General features: G+C 38.4%; 1 protein-coding gene across 1 annotated transcript in view; it reads left to right on the forward strand.

The window, feature by feature from the left end:
- COL11A1 (collagen type XI alpha 1 chain) overlaps window positions 1-21,447 on the forward strand; it is a 528,076-nt gene that overhangs the window by 342,884 nt on the left and 163,745 nt on the right. The window contains exons 40-43 of the mRNA XM_033916645.1: window positions 602-691; window positions 4,314-4,367; window positions 15,584-15,691; window positions 16,757-16,864. Coding sequence (XP_033772536.1) covers window positions 602-691; window positions 4,314-4,367; window positions 15,584-15,691; window positions 16,757-16,864 — 360 coding nt within the window. The remainder of the gene's footprint in view (window positions 1-601; window positions 692-4,313; window positions 4,368-15,583; window positions 15,692-16,756; window positions 16,865-21,447) is intronic.

A 21,447-nucleotide genomic window follows, 5' to 3' on the forward strand; every position in this document is an offset into this window, starting at 1 on the left:
CAGCGTGTTTGGAGTGCTGCGGACGCTGCTGGAGCTGGGAGGTTTGTGGTCGTCTCGGGTGGGAGGGTCAATGGGGGTTCAGGTTCGGCGACGACAATGAACTAGCTTAGAGGAAAACAGAACCCTAGGCGCGCATGTGCACTCCTATCTGCCAGGGACCTACTGACCACGGAACACGCAAGTGGGAGTGCGCATGCGCGCTTAGGGTTTTATTATTATAGATATTTATTAAGTGAATCATTTTTCATGATATGTATTATCTAATCTATAGGATTAGTAAAACTATTGAATAGAATTGATAAGTCCTAAAGTCAAATATGCATATTCATTAGGGATATCTTGAAAACCCAACTGATTGGGGGTCCTCCTAGACAGGTTTTAAGCACCACTGCTCTAGATTATTTTAGAACTAATACACAAAGGTTTATTAGTAAATTTTCAATTAATTTCTATGTTCACTCTTATATTTTTAATAACTTTAAGGCTGATTTATGCTTTCTCTCAGGTGCTAAAAGGAGTCTAAGACTCCAGTATATTCTGAGAAATTTCTGGCTAATATTGGCAGGTATCAATAATGATCACAATTTAACTCATTTTAAAGGGAGATCCTGGTCTTCAAGGAGTTGGTGGAAAAAGTGGACCACCAGGACTTCGTGGATTTCCTGGAGAGAGAGGTCTTGGAGGAGCTCAGGTATGAAATCAAGCTATAATGATGATAGCAATTTCAAAACAGTTGACTTGCAAAAGCAAAATGGGAACACATAAAAAGAATTTGCTAGGTTGGATTTTTCCACTGAAAGAAGAAACATTTGATATCACGTCAATATATCTATATTAAAAATTCATTACCTCCAGATCTCTTAAGCCTTCATTCATGAGGATATTTCCCCATGAATAGTAAATGTAAGGAAACATTTAGAGCTGAATGTCCTAAGATGCACTCCCCCATTAACGCATGCTTTTGTATACTGTATAGCACAGGTCCCATTTTATGCAGCGGGACTATTTATTTATAGCATGTATTAAGGCCTTTATCATGGTTAATAACTACCACACTTTAGAAAATCTAGCTATTAATGCTGAAGAATTAATATCAAGAAACAGATTATACAATGTTCCAAAACTAGTCCACATCAGTTTTTCTTTTGCTTTTTCATTCTCAACTTTTCACGCCTCTTGTCCAGAGTTTGATTAAACTTGCTGAACAAGAATTGAGAAGTGTGGCCTCAAGTGAGACTAAATACTGTAGCACCACTCTTGTGTAAGAAGGGGTTGCTCCTGGTTAGAGATATATGAGCTAGAAAGAAGTTTGAGGATTTGTTGAATTAGCTTTAGTGGTTTTGTTTTATTTTTTTTGGGGGGGGGGTTTACAAAAACATGAGAATTTTGAAAAATAGTAAATAACGTGGTGTGGGTTCCATGTTAGTCCACTTGATAGATTAGAAATAAAGAGAAGTAGTTCTTATGGTGCATGAGGGCCTACCAAAAAGCTGGCAGCAATTTTCTATCCCAGAAGCACTGGGCTGCCAAGTCATGGTTTGATGCTCCTGGGTACTTTATAAAGGGGTTGGCATGTGCTATTCTGAGCTGTCCTGTCTCCTCCCTCTTGATGTCCCCTCAAACACACACTCCTCTCTCAAAAGTTCTTAAGTCAAGAACCTCTTCCCAAACCCCTCCCCAATTAACAAAAGGCCTTCTCCTCCTCTCTGCAGGCCTACCTGGCATAATCCTTGAATTTTAGTGGGGTTGGAACAGGAACAATCCCGGGTTGCTCTGGCTCAGGGTTCAAATTAGACAAAAACAAATTCTAGCAGTAATTTACAGTACTGCGTGGGGGTCAAAAGGCCATATACTGTAAGTGGACTTCAGGAATGAGGTCTTGCCTTGAAGGATGGGAGCTCCATAGGGGGTATACAATTGAAGGAATCATTAAGAGAAGGGAAACAGGAACAGAATATTGTGAACTGACCCCTTTAAGATACACCTGGGAGCATCAGGTAATGGCTTTGTGGCCTAAATTTCCTGGTCACTGTGAATAGTGCAATTTACAAGATTAATTGTGAACTGAGCAATTCATATACCATCGCCTAAAAAAATGGTGTCAGAATCACATCTACATAGGTACTTTATGGCACACAATGCCACTGTAGGTGTGGTTAATACCAGAAGTAGTGTTAGGCATCATAAAGCACCTACGCAGGTGCAATTCACGTCAAAGGTAAGCACTGGAAATGTAGGCCTTGGAAACCCTGGCCTACATTTCTGGTGACTACCTTTGCTGGAGGTACCATTTTCTAAATGGCACTGTCATGTGATTGACACACAGTTGGCGGCTGCCAAAAGTGCCATTTACAGAATGCAGGCCTAATTGCCACAAATTAGATTTTACGCACCCTACTTTCTAAACATATTCTTTTTTTTTTTTTTTTTTTAAATATTCTTTATTCATTTTTATAACTTACAAGTGTATCAAAAAATAGCAATATTTTGATGGATACAATACTTGATTTTCTACAATGATCCAATTTATAAAGTTTATCCCCCTCCCTTCATAACAAATATAGTACATATATACCAAATAATAAATTATTTCCTATCAATCCATACAATTAATGAAAGACCAAAAACTACCCCCTCCCCCATTCATGCACTTGTACTATTAAGGGAAAGATGGTATCTATTCATTACAATAATTTGTTAATGGCCCCCAAACATCTTAAAATTTATTAAAATTCCCTTTTTGTGTGGCTAATGTTCTTTCCATTATATATATTTTATACAAATTCCACCCAAAACTGTAGTTGAGTCTCTTCCAATTTTTCCAATTGTCATTTGTTGCATGGCAACTCCTGTCATAATAAGTAAAAGCCTATTATTTTTAGATGATATTTGGCTCTTAGCCCTCATTGACATGCCAAATAATACAGTATCATACGATAATCCCACCGATTATCATACGATAATAAACATATTCAATAAAGTGGTGCATATAAATTCTAGTGTGCAGATCTTAAAAGGGGACATGGCCAAGGGAAGAGCATGGACGGTGACATTCCTAAAAGTTAGACACACTGTTATAGTATATGTCCAATCTGCGCACATCGTAGGCACAGGCCTTTAGGCCTCGCTTTCATTGGCATCAATGCCTGAGCCTAAGCGTTATGAGCATTATGCCTGATTCTATAAATCATGCCTAACTCTGGAGGTGGTTTATAGAATAGCATTAAGCACCAATGTTTTCAATGCCAACTTTTTTAGGCAACATATATAGAATTTATTCCGTTGTATATAGATAAATAGATACACAGTGTACATGTATACAATTCACTTTTCACATATGTAAATGACACCTAATTTTTTTCTAAAATATATTCCCTTGAATAGTTTTATTTCACCTGCAAATCTGATCACTTCATTCTCTGTTCTCTTTTCTATTTCATTTACGAATATATTAAACAGCACTGGTCGCAGTACAGGTCTCTAGGGCAATGTATGTTTTTACCTTTATCCATTCAGAAAACACACCATTTAGTCCTAATCTGCGTCCTATACTTTAACCACTTTCCAGCCAACAGGAGGTCATTACTTACTTTTCTATTGCCTGTCAGAACTGTAGCCAGGCTTTGACATCAAAGTGAGCAGGCCTTTCATAAAATAGGCACAGGTGGGAGGCTGATGGACTAATCCATATAGGTGTTGTTTCATTCAAAGTCCCATTGGGGGAGTAGCAGCCCCAAAAAATCTCAGGAAGGACATACAAAACTCCTAAAACTAATGAATTATGCCCTATTGGAAACCATAGGAAGGACCTACCTAGACACTACCAGGTCTACCCACTGCAATCACTAGCAGCCCTCCCATTGTGCCCCTCCCCAGCTATACCTCTGTCACCCTTATCCATATGTTAATTTGCACCTTCCCTAGACATACTAAGGGCTCTTTTTACAAAGGTACGTTAGGGCCTTAACGCGCAGAATAGCGCGCGCTAAAATGCCACGCGCGCTAGCCGCTACCACCTCCTCTTGAGCAGGCGGTAGTTTTTCGGCTAGCGCATGCTATAGCGTGCGATAATCCGGTGCGTGCGCTAAAAACACTAGCGCACCTTTGTAAAGGAGTCCTAACATTAACTCCGTGACACAAATACCTCCAGTTCAAAAATAGCAAGACATGATACTCAAACATAGGAATCCTTGTATTGCAGTATAGTGACTGTGACTAAGACATAAGCCACTCTGATGTTTGCAAACCAATAAAATGAGGTTATACTTCTTTACTTTTAATCAGGTCATTAATATTTATTGTTTCATTTTAAGGGTCCCGGAGGTCTTAAAGGAGGAGAAGGCCCACAAGGTCCACCTGGCCCAGCTGTGAGTAGCAATAACATTCAATTTAAATTATTTATTAGAATACTGTGATGTGTCTGTCAGCACTTTCCATCATATAAGGAAAAACCCACAGCATCATGTCAACAGTGGAATTTTGAGACATTCAATATATTATCTGTAATGTCTCTGTTTCTACCAGGGTATCAGCATCTCACTGTGTCAGAAATTTCCATTTCTGTATTGACATTTCACTAAAAGATTCTGCCATAGTTTTATCATTTTTCAAGAATGTCCAGTGACATGCATTAGGGAACATTCACTTGAAACCAGGAAATGTAGCATTAAGACGGTGACACATCGAAAATGCGGCACACAAAGCTGTGTCTACAAGCACGCGCCAACAAAAATGCACCGGACATATGCACGTCGCTGGTTCACCCTATTTAAAGCCTTATCTTTTACACTCTGAGGGGGTGTGTGGAGGGAACCTTCCCACTATAGTTAAAAGTCCTGGCGCTCCCGTTGGGGGTGTATGGGGGAAACCCTCCCCCCCCACTACACTGAAAACTCCTGAACAGGAAAAAATGGGAGTTTTAAGTGTATTGGGGGGGGGTTCCCCCCCAACAGGAGCACCAGCACTTCTAACTGTAGTCGGGGGGTTTCCAACCTATATACCCATCTCTGTACCTTTTCTAATTCTGCTATATCTTTTTTGATATATGGCAACCAGAATTGCACACAGTATTTGAGGTGCAGCCGCACCGTGGAGTGAAACAAGGGCATTATAAAATTCTCATCTTTGTTTTCCTTTCCTTTCCTTTCCTGATAATTCTTAACATTATAGTTGCTTTCCTAGCCGCTGTCACACACTGAGCTGATGGTTTTAACTTATCCTCAACAATGACACCTGGATCCTTTTCCTGGGAGGTGACTCTTAACATCGAACCCTGCATCGAGTAACTATAGTTTTGGTTCCTCTTTCCCACATGCATCTCTTTTCATTTTGTCACATTAAAAGTCATTTACTATTTTGATGTCCAGTCTCACAGGCTCACAAGATCCACTTGCAGTTTTTCACAATCCTCTTGTGATTTAACAACTTTAAACAACTCGTGTCAGTAAATTTAACATTATGTAACGTGATTTTTGTGCCTTGGTAGTAAGTGTAATTTCTTACTTGCTCATACCTAAAAAGTATTAAAAAAATGTCTGTTATTTCGAAAAAAATTTGTTTTAGTGATCAGGATAGCCAAATTTTGTAATTTAGCTATTTAAAATGTGAAAATGTCAAATTTTCATCTTTTCATTCACATATGATAGTAATAAAAATTAATGTATGAATCACAATTAACATGTATTTATATTGAAGTTATACAAAGATGACCACAGAAGATTTAGAAGTAAGTAGTTTTTTGAGATTTGCAATTATATTGTAAGTCAGTCACTTTCATGAATCAGTCTCCAAATATAGTCTTCCACCATGTTCTCATATTGTCCTTTATAGCAACATTTGAAGTCTAGTATATCCTGGTGGAAGTGCTCATCTTGCTCCTCTAAGTATGCTCCCATGTTCTCCTTGAATGTATCAATATGAGTATCAAGGACATGGACTTTTGAGAGACATCCTACAGCCCATTTTACTGTAATTCTTCACCAGAATCTCAACCAATTCCATATAGTTTTTGGCCTTGTGATTGTTCAAGAAGCCACAAACAATTGTAGCAAAGATGTTCCAAGCCTGTTTCTCCTTCCTAGTTTGCTTCTCGGGAAATTCCTTGCACTCCAGGATTTTCCTTATCTGTAGCCGATGAAGACACTAGCTTTGACTTTTGCCTCAGACAGATTAGGGAAGATGTCTTGAAAGTACTTGAAGGTTGGCGACTCCTCATCTAGAGCTCTGCAAAATTGTTTCAATAGGTCCAATTTGATGTGCAGTGGTGGTAGCATTTTCACCTTCTGGGGATCTACCAGTGGTTTCCATTTGATGTTGTTTCAAATAACTTGGTCCACTGTGGCAAGTCCTGCATTTGGTAGTGTGCCTTTGTGTCCCTGCTATCTCAAATGCAGAGATAGCAGGGAAACTTGGCAAAACCACCTTGGAGACTGTGACAGGGTAAAGTTCACTGTCACTGGCATTCCAGCAAAGTAGCGGAGCTCATGTAGAGAGCATGATAATATGGATCTGATTTGCTTGGGAGCTGCTAGTGCTGCTGGGAGCTGTCCACTCACTCTGAGTGGATTGTGGTGCTGAAATACCTGAAATACTATTACAACTCAATAGACATAATCATGCATTCCTCCCTCTTAATTGTCCATGTGATGTGACCCTGGCTGACTCCTGGACTTGTATCAAACTCTCTAGCTGAGAAGGATCCAGAAAATAATAATCCTTTTCCTTGAAATTTCACCTGACACTGTCTAGGGAATTTCAGGCAAAAGGTCATTTGCAGGTACAATGCACTGGATCTCATTTTAAGAAACGCCTGCCAAATCAATTGAGTTCTGCAAGAAACATCAGGATAAACATATATGGGAGAACCATGAAAATGATCCAATCTTTTCCTGAACAAATGTATCAATATATCAATATATCAATTTTATCTTTCTCCTCACATAAAAAGGTAACCACTATTTACATATTTACCAGTTGCATCCACTTATGTAGCCAGGTGTAAAATAGTTTCTATTATGCTGATAAAGTAATTTTATATCTCCCATAATTATTCCCAGTAACGCAGAGATGCTCTCAGGTAGTGTAACTATATATGTGTGCTGTATGCATATATACTTCTCCCTCCGTATTCGCTTTGATAGGGAATTAACAGACGCACGAATACAGAAAAAACTGCAAATAACTTTTTCATATGTTATTTGCAGTTTTATATTAAACCGCGAATAACTTGGTGGGAGACCTGGCTTGTTCCTGAAGAAGAGGCAAAACACAGTGAAGAAAGTGGTGAGAATCAGCAATTTTCTCTGTGCACGCTGGGAATCAGTGCTTGGAAAAACGCACCAAAATTTTTATCTGCACCCATGGATGATGTAATTTTGGGGGGAGGAGCCAGCAAGCTAAAACCCACAAATAATCAAAATTACGAGTGCAGAAACCGCGAATACGGAGGGAGAAGTGTATGCAATATTTTATAAAACACAGATGCACCTTGTAACTCCATGCAAATGTTGTCCATAAAATTATACATGTTCTACCATGTATACTCCATTGGCTGAATTTTATATTAACTTTGTCCCGCATGTGGAAAATGCATAATAAAATTATACCCAAAATTGATGATTACCTAAAAAGCTGTCACATTTTAATGTGCATTATTTTGAATGATATGCAAAAATGAAACACCTATGTTAATATAGATCTTGCTATTCCATAAAAATAGAGTATTGATAAAATATCACAACTGTGAACGTCTGTGTATTAACCCTAAAACCTCCACCTCTTTTCCCCACTACTTTACCTCCAAAAGAGTTCACCTGATGTTTTGATTTGACAGACCATATAGCTGGCCAGTACAGAATAAAGAAGTTAGAGTGAAATACAGGGCTCCTTTTACTAAGGTGTGCCAAGGCTTTAACGCGTGGAATAGCGCGTGCTACATTGCCGCATGCACTAGACCTTAATGCCAGTATTGAGCTGGCATTAGTTCTAGAAGTGTAGCGCGCGGTAATTTCCTGTGTGCGCTAAAAATGCTAGCGCACCTTAGTGAAAGGAGCCCACAGTGATGCACAGAATGTGAAACATTTAACCGGATTTCTGTTATTGAAGATTTCTCCAGTCATGCACAGTTAAAAGTAACAAAATATTTGATAAGTCTGGAACCCAATCTGTATTGAAGCTGAATAGAACTGAATTATAGTTGGGTTGTGTCTTTTTTGGAAGCCATACTCAGCATGAAATCATAAATAGGATTTATTTGGCAATGAGATTACCTAGCTCAGGCCAATTTGATATCCAGGATGAGAAGTTAGTGGTGTGAAACATTGATAGCTCTCTAGACTACACTTTAAAGCACCCAGCTTCTGGATTTACATCTATGCCAAACACATTTCAGAAATTATAAACTGCAAAACCTTAAAATAACTACTTATAAAACAGTAACAGCTCATTAGACCCATCTTCTGCTCATGACTGTTTCAAGTTCTCTGCTTTTTGAAAAGCGTATCTGTGGAATGCAGTAAATTGCAGATTTAGGAGATCTTTTACTGAACTATGGTAAAGTTTTGCAAACCCAATTTTTTTAATAAACATAAACATTTGGAAAAATTCAATAAAGCCTTTGAAAGTGAGATATTAGTCCTGCAGCCACATTTAACCAATTGTTTCCTTCTGCTGTGTCAGCGGTTGATAACATTAGCATTCACACTCTGTGACCTGCAACTGAAAACTACACACCATCAACCAATAATCGCACAACTCAATTTTATTGGAATAAATATTTGGCTGCAGCTTTATTATCTATCTTAATATTATCTCCATGTATAATACTATCCGTGTTCAAAACTAACAAACCTCCAATGCATATTTCACCCCCCCCCCCCAGGGAGCTATTCGGTGTTGAAACTAGATCCCATTAAGCCTTTAAACTCTATAACATTCCCCCAAAACACGACCCATAGGGCATGCTTCCCCTCACAGCAGTGTCGCCTACGTGTGTTACATTTATTTATTTATTAACTGCTGATCTCACAGCTCCAACTTGGCCAACACTCCATTTTCTATCTCGCCCAAAACTGTGACCACCTCCCCCAACCCCAAAAGCTCAAACAAACCTACCCAAATCCACATAAAACCTGTAAAGCAACCCCCTCAACACTGACACAAAACATACCACCAGCACACATGGGAGGAAGAGTGAGATAATTGTTGCCCTCAAGAGACTGCTCTACTATTCTCCTTTCCTTGCAGAAATCCCTCCATACTGCCGTAATCATCCAACGAATCCCATGATTGCTCTACCCCTATCTTTTCAAAACCTCCCCAATCCCTTTCTTTCTTACCAGCTCTGTCTATTAACCTTTTCTTACCTCCTCTTCTACACATGTCAATCCTTACTCTATAAACCCATGACCTAACCTAATATACTTCCCATTTGCCCCCCCCTTCATCCACCCCACCACCTAATAAATATTACCAGTCCAATAGATATTACCAGAGCAAAAAATACCAGTCCAATAAATATTACCAATCCAATAAATATTACCTCAACTCAGCTCACACCGGATGAATCTGGTGTTCTTCTAAGAAAACCTTTTTGTTTCATGCAAAATACATGAAATTATTATTTTCTGTCTTATTTTACTGATTAGAAATATTTTTAAACCTCTTGGCACAATGTTGAAGATTTATCATTAATGTGAGGACTAGACATTTTAAAATTAGCAATTACTTGCCGTGGTACTGTATCTTTTCATTCCTCAAATTATAGCTTCCAGATAGCACCAACTTGCTTTATGTGAATTTTCTTACAAGGAGATCTAACTAGATATATTAACCACTCCAGATGTTACATTATTTATGCAAATGATTAAATAGTGCTTGTAAATTGCACCTCGACCAACTTGCAAGCTACTTCAGGCTGAAAATAACACTGCCTTTAGCCATGGACTCCCTTTTGTATATTTATGATTTTGAGGATTCAAGAATAATATTAAGGACTATGTCAGGTATAAATTAATCTAATTAAAGAATAATGTGTGCTTTTTTTTTCAAAGGTGCACATTGTAATAGGTCCTTAAGGGATTCAATTATACAGCACATTTTGCTATTATGCAATGGAACCAATACAATAGTTTTAATGAACTGGCTCAATTAAATTAGTGCTCATGCATTATATATGTTATCACCATTACAATAAATATTTGCCCTAAACTTGTATTGTTTAATTGGTAAATGTCACAAAGCTATATAGGGATGACAGGTGGTACTGCAGAAATGACCTTGGGTCTCACTTCCTCATTGATGTGACTGGGAAGGGAGACAAGCCAATCAAGGCAATTTGTCAGAGGCGTTGTATAACAGATGACCCCTCCTTAACAGCTATAAGAAGGTTTCACAATTCTGAATGTGTTTTCAGTATACCTTAAAGTGCTGAAATTCCCATGAGAAAGTGAATGGAACATCTAATCTCTAGTCAACATATGCTGAACAATGAAATCCAAATAGCTTTTTGTTTCAGGAGGCACAGTTGAGAGGGGAAACAGCCAGGATACATTTATTTGATCACATTCTCTATTGATAATGGGTCCACATCTGTACAGCTCCTTACCTGAATTGCAGAAGTGGAAGAAAGATTTAGCATTTTATAGGGGATTGAAAGTTCATTTGTTTAGGATGGCTTTTAATTAGGCTCAGATAAAGGTTTAACTTTTATTGTATTTAGAGATCCTTTTGCTAAAGTGCAATAAGTTTTTGCACTTACCAAACATGATACCCCCCCCCCCCCATTCTGTATCTGGCGCTGTAAATTGTGTTTGCAAATCGGTGAGCACAGCTGATTTGTGTTCAAAATTTGATTAATTGGTCTAATCAGCACTGATTGTAAAACCGCTTAGATAACCTTGATAGGCGGTATATAAAAAAACCTAATAAACTTGAAACTTGATTAATAACTCATAATTGATGTTAACTGGCACTAATTAAAAGTTAGGCACACAACTTGAAAAGTGTGATTCTATAAAAAGTTTGTGCTGCTTCTAATGCATGAATTTGAAAAGGGGGCACGGGCAGGGAAGGGGCATTGGAAGATCATGGGCATTTCTAAAAGTTATGTGCATTGTTATAGAATACGCCCGATCTGTGCACAACTTAGGCACAAGTATTTAGGCCTGATTTTAGCTGGTCTAAATGGGTGAACCTAAAAGTAATGTGATGCACAATAGAGAACGACATGGGGGACAAATTTGTCCCCATCCCCGCAGGAACTCAATTTCCCCATGAGATTTGTCGCTGTTCCTGTCTGAGACTTGTGCAGATGAGGACAGAGCTTACAGGAATGGGGCAAGGACAGGAAAAGAACTCGAGGGGACAGGATGGGAAAATGAATTATCAACAGGGAATTTTTCTCTTTTTTAAATCATTTGTCAGAATTCAGTGTATTGATGTCGGTGGAATCCCTATGGTTTCATACAGTTCCTCGCAGGTTGCATGACGATCTTGTTCAAGAGCATCAGCCATGCGTTTCGCACATCGTTCATCAGTTGTTGATTTCGACCTTCCTAGTCTTGCATCATCATCTATGCTCACATGACCATTCTGAAAATGAATTTCCACTGAGAAGCTGTACTACGGTCCACTGTTAGAAACATAGAAACATCTCACCAATACCATTATACATCCAATCTCTCTCACGGATCATGCTGCCATCTCTTTATATATATCCATCTCAGCCCCACATAAGGAATCCCCCTCATGGCGGCTAAACAACGCCTTACTGCTAGACGAGGAAATTATTGAAAAAATCAATTCTTTCACTGCGGAGTTTTTTGAAAATAATTCTAAAGATCCTGAAATTTGCCCTTCCATTGTCTGGGAAGCATACAAAGTAACCCTTAGAGGCGAATTGATTAAAATTGCCTCTTGGAAAAAGAAACAGTCCATGAGAAAGGAAAAAGATTTAGAAAACTCCATCAAAACCTTAGAATTACAACATATGTCTAATCACATACATGACCCAAATACTTTCCAACGTATTCAAAATCTTAAATATGAATATAATACTTTAGTTTCATATATAGCTAGGCGTGATATTTTTATCTCTAACTCTGGTCATTACATGGGAGATAATATAATGGGTCGTCCTTTGGCCAGATACCTTAAAAATAAATCTAAAAGACTACATATAACGGCTATTCAGAATCCATCAGGTCAATTAGTCAAAACCAGATCTCTAATTTCCTCTCAATTTGAAAAATTCTATACTTCTTTATACCAATCTGAATCTACCACTCCTGAAGCAGATATAGACTCATTTCTTACCTCCTTAACTCATCCGACCATTCCAGAATCTGTTAAATTGGAACTTGATTCTCCAATAACTATATTAGAAATCGAAACTACCATATCTTCCTTACCTGCTGGGAAAGCCCCTGGCCCAGACGGCTTCACGAACGAATTCTTTAAGCAATTTCGCACCCTACTAGCTCCTCATCTCCTTAAATATTATGACTTCCTCCACTCCACTCCGGACAAGCAATTCAATTTCACTGAGGCCACCATTGTAGTAATCCCTAAACCTGACAGAGATGACACTTTAGTTAAAAACTTTCGCCCCATCTCTCTCCTCAATTTAGACTACAAGATAATGGCAAAATTACTTGCATTAAGACTTACCAAAATAATCCCACTGCTTATACATAAAGATCAAACAGGGTTCATTAAACAAAGATATATAGGAGACAACCTGCGCCTATTTCACTATATTAACGCTCATGCTAAAACAATGTCAGACCCTGTAATAGGCCTAGCTATTGATGCTGAAAAAGCCTTTGACCGAGTGGAGTGGCCTTTCCTTTTCCGTGTCCTGAAGTGGTATAATTTTGGCCCATTTTTTACAAACTGGATAAAAACGCTATATCATCAACCCACAGCTCGTATTAGGATTAACAACTCTTTATCCAATAAATTTCCCCTCCATAGAGGTACTCGACAAGGCTGTCCTCTCTCACCATTGCTATTTAATTTAGTGTTAGAGCCACTCCTTTCAGCTATACGACAAAGTCCCTCAATTAAAGGTATTCCCTCCTCTGATCGAGATTTCAAATTAGCAGCTTATGCTGATGATGTTTTACTTTTTCTGAGAGACCCTTTACTCTCCCTTCCCAATCTTATTCATATTATCACTCAATACTCCCTCCTTTCAGGATACTCTGTTAATTGGGAGAAATCAGAGATCTTCCCTTTAAATGATAATATACTTCCATCAGATTTGGCTCATTTTCCTTTCTCATGGTCACATGAAGCTGTGAAATACTTGGGGATTTTAATACATAAAGATTCGGTTCATGCTCAAGATCTTAATATATCTAAAGTCAAAAATCTAGTTCTAAACACTACATCTCGATGGACTCCACTCTTTCTATCCTGGTGGGGTAGAATTGCATCCATCAAAATGACTCTGGCCCCTCAAATTAATTATATCCTTTCTATGCTCCCTCTGTTATGCCGGAAATCATTATTTCATTGGCTAAATATGAAAATATCTGAATTCATTTGGAACAAGAAAAAACCTCGAATTGCTCTCGCCAAATTGAAAGCCTCTAAGATCAACGGTGGTCTCAACTTTCCTGATTTCTATCACTATTATATTGCTTCATTAGCCAAATATGGAGCTTACTGGCTCACTAACTCCTCCACTCAAAATCTTCCCACTCAAGATCTTCCTGCCTGGTTTGAAATGGAATGTTTTTTATGTACGCCTTTACACATCTCATGCTTACTAACGGTGTCAATACCAAGGCACTTAAAGAGATACTCTTTATTGGGTGCAACGCAGCATGCTCTTTATCTTATAGATACATTGACTGAAATCTCAGTTAAGGTTAGTCCACTCATGTCCCTTTGGAACAATCCCAAAATTCAAAATCACGACAAATCTCTATCATGGAAAAGGTGGCAGCGGGCAGGTATATGGTTTGTCCATCAATTGTCTACCCTCAACTCGTTAATTCCATTCGATATACTGTGCTCTACATACTCGCTGCCTCCTTCTACTTATTCACAATGGCGTTCTCTCACTGGAGTGTTGCCGTCTTTACATATACGATTTGACTATATGACTTCCAAAAATACTATTTACAACTGGTCTTCTCTGTCTCTATTAAAAGGCAAGGCGATATCATCCTTCTACAATATTTTAAGAGATCACTCCTTCACTTTTTCACCTCACTCTATGAAGCACTGGGACGCTATACTTACCACTCCGCTTTCTGACATTGATTGGGAGCTTTTCTGGTCATCAACAAATCGCCCGCTCTTATCTTCTAGAGTATCACAATCAATGTACTTCCTTATGTGGCAGGCAATATGGACCCCACTTCGCATGTGGAAAGCTAACTTAAAGCAAGACTCTGTTTGCTGGAACTGTTTGAAAGAGGAAGGAACTCTTGATCATATGTTATTTCATTGTACTCTAGTCCGCTCTTTTTGGACCTATGTCTGGAACACCATACAATCTATTACTAACTGCTCAGAAGAAATCTCTATAGACATTGTAATCCTTCGCTCTCAACACCCATGTTTCACACAATCAAATTGTCCACCCAAACTCATTGATACCATGTTGGTGACTGCCCTCATGCACATTCTAAAAAATTGGAAATCACCCTCGCTATTAGATTATACCTTTTGGTGGAACTCTCTGAGTATGTATCATAGATTTGAATCCTACGCATGTGAGAAGAGAGTTACATTCCGAACCTGCATGAACTTGAAATACAACAAATCTCCATGGTCATTCTTAGATTCCTATGTACGCTCATCTTCTTAGACACTCCTGTTATCCTTTTCTTCTCCTCTCTTCTCTCTTTCATTTTTCTTTCCTTTTTCTTTACTGCTCTCTCTCATCTTTATCTTATATATCCCTTACATACATTTTTAATAATTGGAGCCTTTGCTCCTATACAGTTAAACATAGATTTATATATTTTATATACAGAAAGCTTTATTTTGTTTCTATGTACTTTAAATGATTCTTGTATCCTTTAAAATACTTAATAAAAATTATTGAACTTAAAAAAAAAAAAAAAGAAACATAGAAACATAGAAAGATGACGGCAGAAAACGGCCACAGCCCATCAAGTCTGCCCACTCTATTGACCCACCCCATTAAGTCTGAATGCTAATGACCTAGTTCCTTAACTCGACCCTCGTAGGGATCCCACGTGGATATCCCATTTATTCTTAACGGTCCACTGTTAACTCACCACTCTGTTGGGTTTTTGCCACATAAAGTTTCAATCTTAATGTACGACCTCTGATCATCAACAGACACAGTACCCGAGACACCTGCAGCCTCCATTTCCCACACTTGTCACAGCCACACTATGTAGACTACAGAGCTCCTAAGCACACATCCTGCTGCTTCAAGCACGGAAGTGAAAGTGAAACAAGGTTTACTGCAATTGTATCATTCACTCCCCAATGTTGCCAGTCTGTGCATTATTTATGAAATGACCCTCATATTTCAAGGTTTTATAGAGATTTCATTTCCAAATGCAACATGCTAATAACAATAAACCTGCCGTTCTAGGGGTCACCTGGTGAACGAGGAGCTGCTGGTACTGCGGGTCCAATTGGTTTACCTGGACGACCAGGTCCTCAAGGTCCTCCTGGTCCAGCAGGAGAGAAAGGTGCCCCTGTAAGTAATTCTAGAAAACAAGAGTACTGTCTTGCTATATTTTACACATTATTTTTTATTCAAGACTATTAGCTTTTCACTTCACTACCTCTCTTCATGCATCCAAAATAAACACTGTACTCCCTTTATATTTACACTATAAAAAATTTTCAAATTCAATTAAATGTGAGTCTTAATTTTATTCTATTTTATGAAATTATTCTACTTAAAGACTTTAAGCACTATCAATAATTTATGTGTGTGAAGCTAGATGATCTTTTTTAAATATGTTTAATTGGAAAAACTGTACATGATTAAAACTATATAAACTCACTGCTGCAATGTAATTCTCAAAGGAGGTTTTGTTTTTTTGTAATACTACATTTTTGTTATTGATTCATTCAGATATCTGTAAAATTTGTGTCCATTAATTTGATCTTATGTATTTTTGGCTCCTTCATATTTTGACCTTGCAACAGTAGAAAATGTATTTGGTCAATTGACAACAATTTACTAACTTGCTGGTGTTTATACAGAGGTGATTTTTTGCATATTTAAAACATGTGTCAGCGTTTTATGTATTTTTATATTTGTAAGGCCTCATGTATAAGAACTTTCCAAATTGGCCCCCTTGCACATAGCAAACTTTTGTGTATATGCTGCAAAATTTGAAAATTTTCCACAAGTCTTGGCTGTGTATATTTATTTCTTGGAGGTTTCTTTCACGGGCTGACTAGGCAAATGCTCCAACACTTCTAGGAATTCTAGTAATGTCAGCATTTACCTCACCGGCCCACAGTAGAAACCTCTACCATGGCTGTTCTGTGGTCCTAATTTTCTCCAGATAGTTATCCAGTTAGAGGACTGAATGTCGTCATTAATTAGATACATTTCAGCGGCACTATTTGGATTGAAGAGGATAAGTTCATTTGAGTATCAGGCCCAGTATATCTAAGCTGACCTGTATCATTTCAGTAGTTAGTTGCCATTTATATACATATGCAATAGACTTTCTAATAATAATAACAAAAAAGCAATGTCTAAGTGATTACTATGAGGTTAAATGGTTTCTGTTGTTAATAAAAGGGTGAAAAAGGACCTCAAGGTCCAGCTGGACGTGATGGTATACAAGGTCCCGTGGGTCTTCCTGGCCCTGCTGGACCACAGGGCCCTCCAGGTGAAGATGGAGATAAGGTAAATAATTTCCATTTCTTATATTACAATTTTGATTATATATTTACCAACGGTACTATTCATATGCCACCCCTTCAGGGCCATTAAGTAATCCTCATAATCTACCATATTTGTTGTTAACTTAGTCACAATAACAGTAAGGCACAACCTCCACTTATTCTTCTCCTCTGTCTGCATTAGCTGTTAATGTAGAATTCACCATACGACTACTACTATACTACTACTATTAATCATTTCTATAGAGCTACTAGGCTTATGCAACGCTGTACATATTATACGCAGTACTATCTCTGTCCCTAGCAGGCTCACAATCTAAGTTTTATACCTGGGGCAATGCAGTGCCGTGATCTGCCCAGGGTCACAAGAAGGCTGCATTGGGCACCTTAGGATGAGGGGGTTAAGTGTTAAAAGCAACCTAAAAAAAAATGGGCTTTTAGTCTGGAATTGAATACTGCCAGGGATAGGGCTTGACTCAGTCAGTTTGTTCCAGGTACATGGTGCAGCAAGAGAGAAGGAATGTAGTCTGGAGTTAGCTGTGGAGGAGTAGGGCACAGACAAGAGAGACCTGCCCAATAATCAGAGTTCCTGGGGAGGAGTATAGGGAGAAATAAGGGAGAAGAGATACTGAGGAGTCACAAAGTGAATGCACTTGTAGGTCAATAAAAGTAGTTTGAACTATATACAGAGAAGGATAAGGAGGGAGGTGATTTGACCATAGCGACTCTGGCAGAATATGAGTTATGCAGCATATTTTTAAATGGACTTTAAGGGACAAAAGTGGTTTAACAGGAGACCAGTGAGAAGCAGATTGCAGTAGTCAAGGCAAAAGGTGATAAGGGTGTGGATAAGGGTTTTGGTGGTGTTATTAGAGAGGAAGGATCAGATTTTGGCAATATTATAGGGTAAGAAGTGGCAGGTTTTGGTGATCTGGTGGATTGTGCAGAGAAGGAGAGAGAGGAGTCATAGATGATCCCAAGGTTGGAGCTGAGGAAACAGAGAGGATGATGGGTTGTGAAGGTTATCAGATGATGGTCAGAAAAGAGAACAACTGAGGTGAAGAGATTAGTGATCGAACAGTTGGAGGAGAGGACAAGCTGAAGGCAGTGGCCATTCTGGTGTGTAAGGGTGGTGGAGCACAGCTGAAGGTTAAATGAGGATATTAAAGCTATGAACCTAGTGGTGTAAGAGGGATCATTAGCATAGATGTTGAAGTCACCAAGAATAAGGGAATGAGATAAGGGTTCAAGAAAGAAGGAAAGTCAGAAGTCGAGATCTGTGAGAAAGGAAGAGAGGGACTTGCTAGGGGGGGGGTCAATAAATGACAGCTATTCTTAGAGGTAAAAGAACAAATAATTGGATGGAATAGGCTTAAAAGGAGGAGATACTTGAGATTGAGGTAGAAGATGTGGTTGAAATGTATAAGATGGTGAAAATAGTAACCCAATACCACCCCCACAACCAGCTGTGCGAGGCGTATGGGAGAGAAGGTAACCTCCAGGACAACAGTGTCAGAAGTAGAGTCTTCAAGGCAGAGCCAGGTTTCAGTCAGTGCAAATAGATAGACAGTATGAGAGATAAAGAGGTCATTTGACCAGTTAAGGCATTGGATTAACTGTTAACCTGACACCTCTTACTTTCACCCAATGACGAGTTGCATGTCATTCTGCAAAGCTACATCTTGCTGTTTTACAAGAGTGCATTTATTGGCAGAACACTGAGTTCTGGGTAGAATAATATTTGAATACTTGTACTTTTCATTTTTGTCCAGACATTTTAGAAGAGTCAACCCTAAAGTGTTTTTTTTTTTTTCCTTTTAACCCCTGTAGTCATGATCCTAAAATGTTAATTGAAATAGAGCAATATTGCGTCCTTTTTATTGAGCATCTGAGTTTTTCCTATTACCTACCAGAGTATCAGCATCACTCGGTGTCATATCATTCCTTTTTGTCTTGTCAATTAATTACAAAAAAAATCTGCCATTGATTGGCAAACAGTGTTTTATGATTTTTCAAGAAAGCCCATTGACTTTTATAAGGCACACTATAAATTTCTATTGCCCAAAACAAATGTATCATGTAGTTCCCTAGATCATTTAGGAAACATTCTGAGTGTATCTCCCAATAGTCAATAATTTTAAGTTTCAAGTTTATTTAAAATTTATTATACCGCCCACTCGAACCTTCTAGGCTTGAGACTGTAAAAGAGGTGGACAAATCAGACTGTGATAATAGCCTTGAATAACCTAAGTGATAATCAAGGGTTGATCAAAGACATCAGGCTTCATGCCACAAATGATAATTTTTCAGCAGTTCCTGAATGGGTGACCTATGCTATAAATAATGATCTGGGTATATCTGCTTTTGTACAGCTCAGCTAGAGGTATAATATATTGGGGCGATTCTATAAATCGGTGCCTAAGTTTAGGCACTAATGCCATGTGCTTAGTGCAAGTTCTGAAATGGCATTTTGGTGCCTAGATTCCATTATAGAATACTAGCATATGTCAGCATTGATGTATCCATATTTAAGTGTGTCCTTTTACGACCCACATAACTAGGAGACACACTCACGACTTCCCCAGTTGGGTGCTATTGCACTTGCAGTTGGGCACTATGGCACTTAGATGCTATTCTATAAGGTAGCACCAGTATACATAGGTAACTGTCAATTAGTGATGCCTTTGAGGTATCTAAGTGGTGTGTACTTCTAGGCATCAAATTTTAGAACTGCAAAATGCATAGCAATACTGCAGAATCTCCTGCTCCAGCACATTGCAAGGCACTCCTGTGTCCCAATCCCTTTTAACACACACTTCCTGTTGCTATGTGAGCAGGAGCCAGAAGTGCTTTGCAATGTGCTGGGGCAGAAAGTGCCGCAGAGAATTGCTGTGCATTTTGGATGCGATCCTCTAGCCGGGACAAGAAAGTTTGAAGAGAGGGGGATTCAGGAAGTTGGGGAGGAGGAGAAGGAAAGGGAGTCACGGAGATGCTGCGTTGAGAGAAAAGGGGTGGGAGGAAGACAGGGAGGCATTCCGTGTTTGCAGCAGAGTGGAGTGCGCAGTGCCCGTGATTGCTCTGGGTGGAGTTATAGCTCGTTATTGCCCTGGACCAGACACTTCTTCCTCCGTATTCACTGTAATAGGGGATTAACAGAACCGTAAATACAGAAAAAAACGTGAATAACTTTTTCATATGTTATTCGCTGTTTTCTATTAAAAACCATTGTGAATATAGTGAAACTACGAATAACATGGTGGGAGACCTGGTCTGTTCCTGAAGGAGAGGCAAAACATGGAAAGAAAGTACTGGGAATCAGCGATTTTCTCTGTAAATGCTTGGAATCTGCAATTTGTCTATGCAAGCTGATGTAATTTGGGGGGAGGAGCCAGCAAGCTAAAAAACGTGAATAATCGAAACTACGAATGCTGAAACCGCAAATACGGAGGGAGAAGTGTAGTTGTATAGAAACTCTAGAATCCCTAAGAAGTTATAAATGTACGCTGAAGGTACAAGAGCCATGCCTTGGATTCAACAGGGCTGAAGGTACAAGAGCCATGCCTTGGATTTAACAGGGCTGTTTATATAAAGGAGCAGTAGGAAACCTCTGGATCAAAATAAGCTCCAAATCATATGGCTGCCAAGCAAATTTTATTTATTATAAAACACTGCAAATCATTCCCTCAGCCTCCCAATAACCTACTCGCACTCAACCCAATCCCCAACTGCACATAAACCCTGTATAATCAATACCTTTCAAAAGCACAACTAACTATTTTCATGTATGGTTTTTTTTCATGTATACTGTTCTGGGATCCTAGTACTGTATTTTGATTGGCAGCACCCATGCATTCTCTATTTATAATTGATTGTTTGTCCTTACAGGAGCCTGATTTCATGGGTCAACTCTGGCCCTCAGAGTCTCATAAACGGGTTATATCAGAATTTAGGAACATTTAATAGTAATAGATATTTCTATTCCACATTATCCCTAAATCTAGGTTCATAGCAGGTTAACAATAAGAGCAGAAACTGAAGCATATAGTCAGGAAAATAAAGCAGGACATCTTATTAAAAGTTACATAAAAATTTTGAAAACAAATAAATCTTCAAGGACTTATGGAACTGAAAATATGATCAACTTAAACAAATATCTTGTGATAACATATTCCAACATTTTATCATCTGAAACAAGCAAAATTTACTAAACACATTTTCGCCTGATACCCTTAAAAGAACGATATATGTATATTAATATAAAGTTTGCTTGTTTCAGATGATAAAATCTTGGAATATGTTATCACAAGATATTTGTTTAAGTTGTTTAAGATCATTTTGAGCTTGGCTATCATAAGAACTTCCTATTAAAGCAATAGACTGAGTCAGAACCTTTGACAATTCCTTCTAAGATTTTGAAGACTAGACAACAGAGTTTAAAAATTATACAAGCCTTCAGAGGTAACCAATATAAAAATAAAAATCATTCTAGCAGCTATATTCGGAATCAAATGAAACAGCCTAATCAATTGTTTCTCATTTATTCAAGCATATAAAGAATTCCAATAGTCCAGCTTTGATAAAATGAAT

The sequence above is a fragment of the Geotrypetes seraphini genome, chromosome 12 (genome assembly GCF_902459505.1).
Source record: "Geotrypetes seraphini chromosome 12, aGeoSer1.1, whole genome shotgun sequence".
Classification (NCBI taxonomy): Eukaryota; Metazoa; Chordata; class Amphibia; order Gymnophiona; family Dermophiidae; genus Geotrypetes; species Geotrypetes seraphini.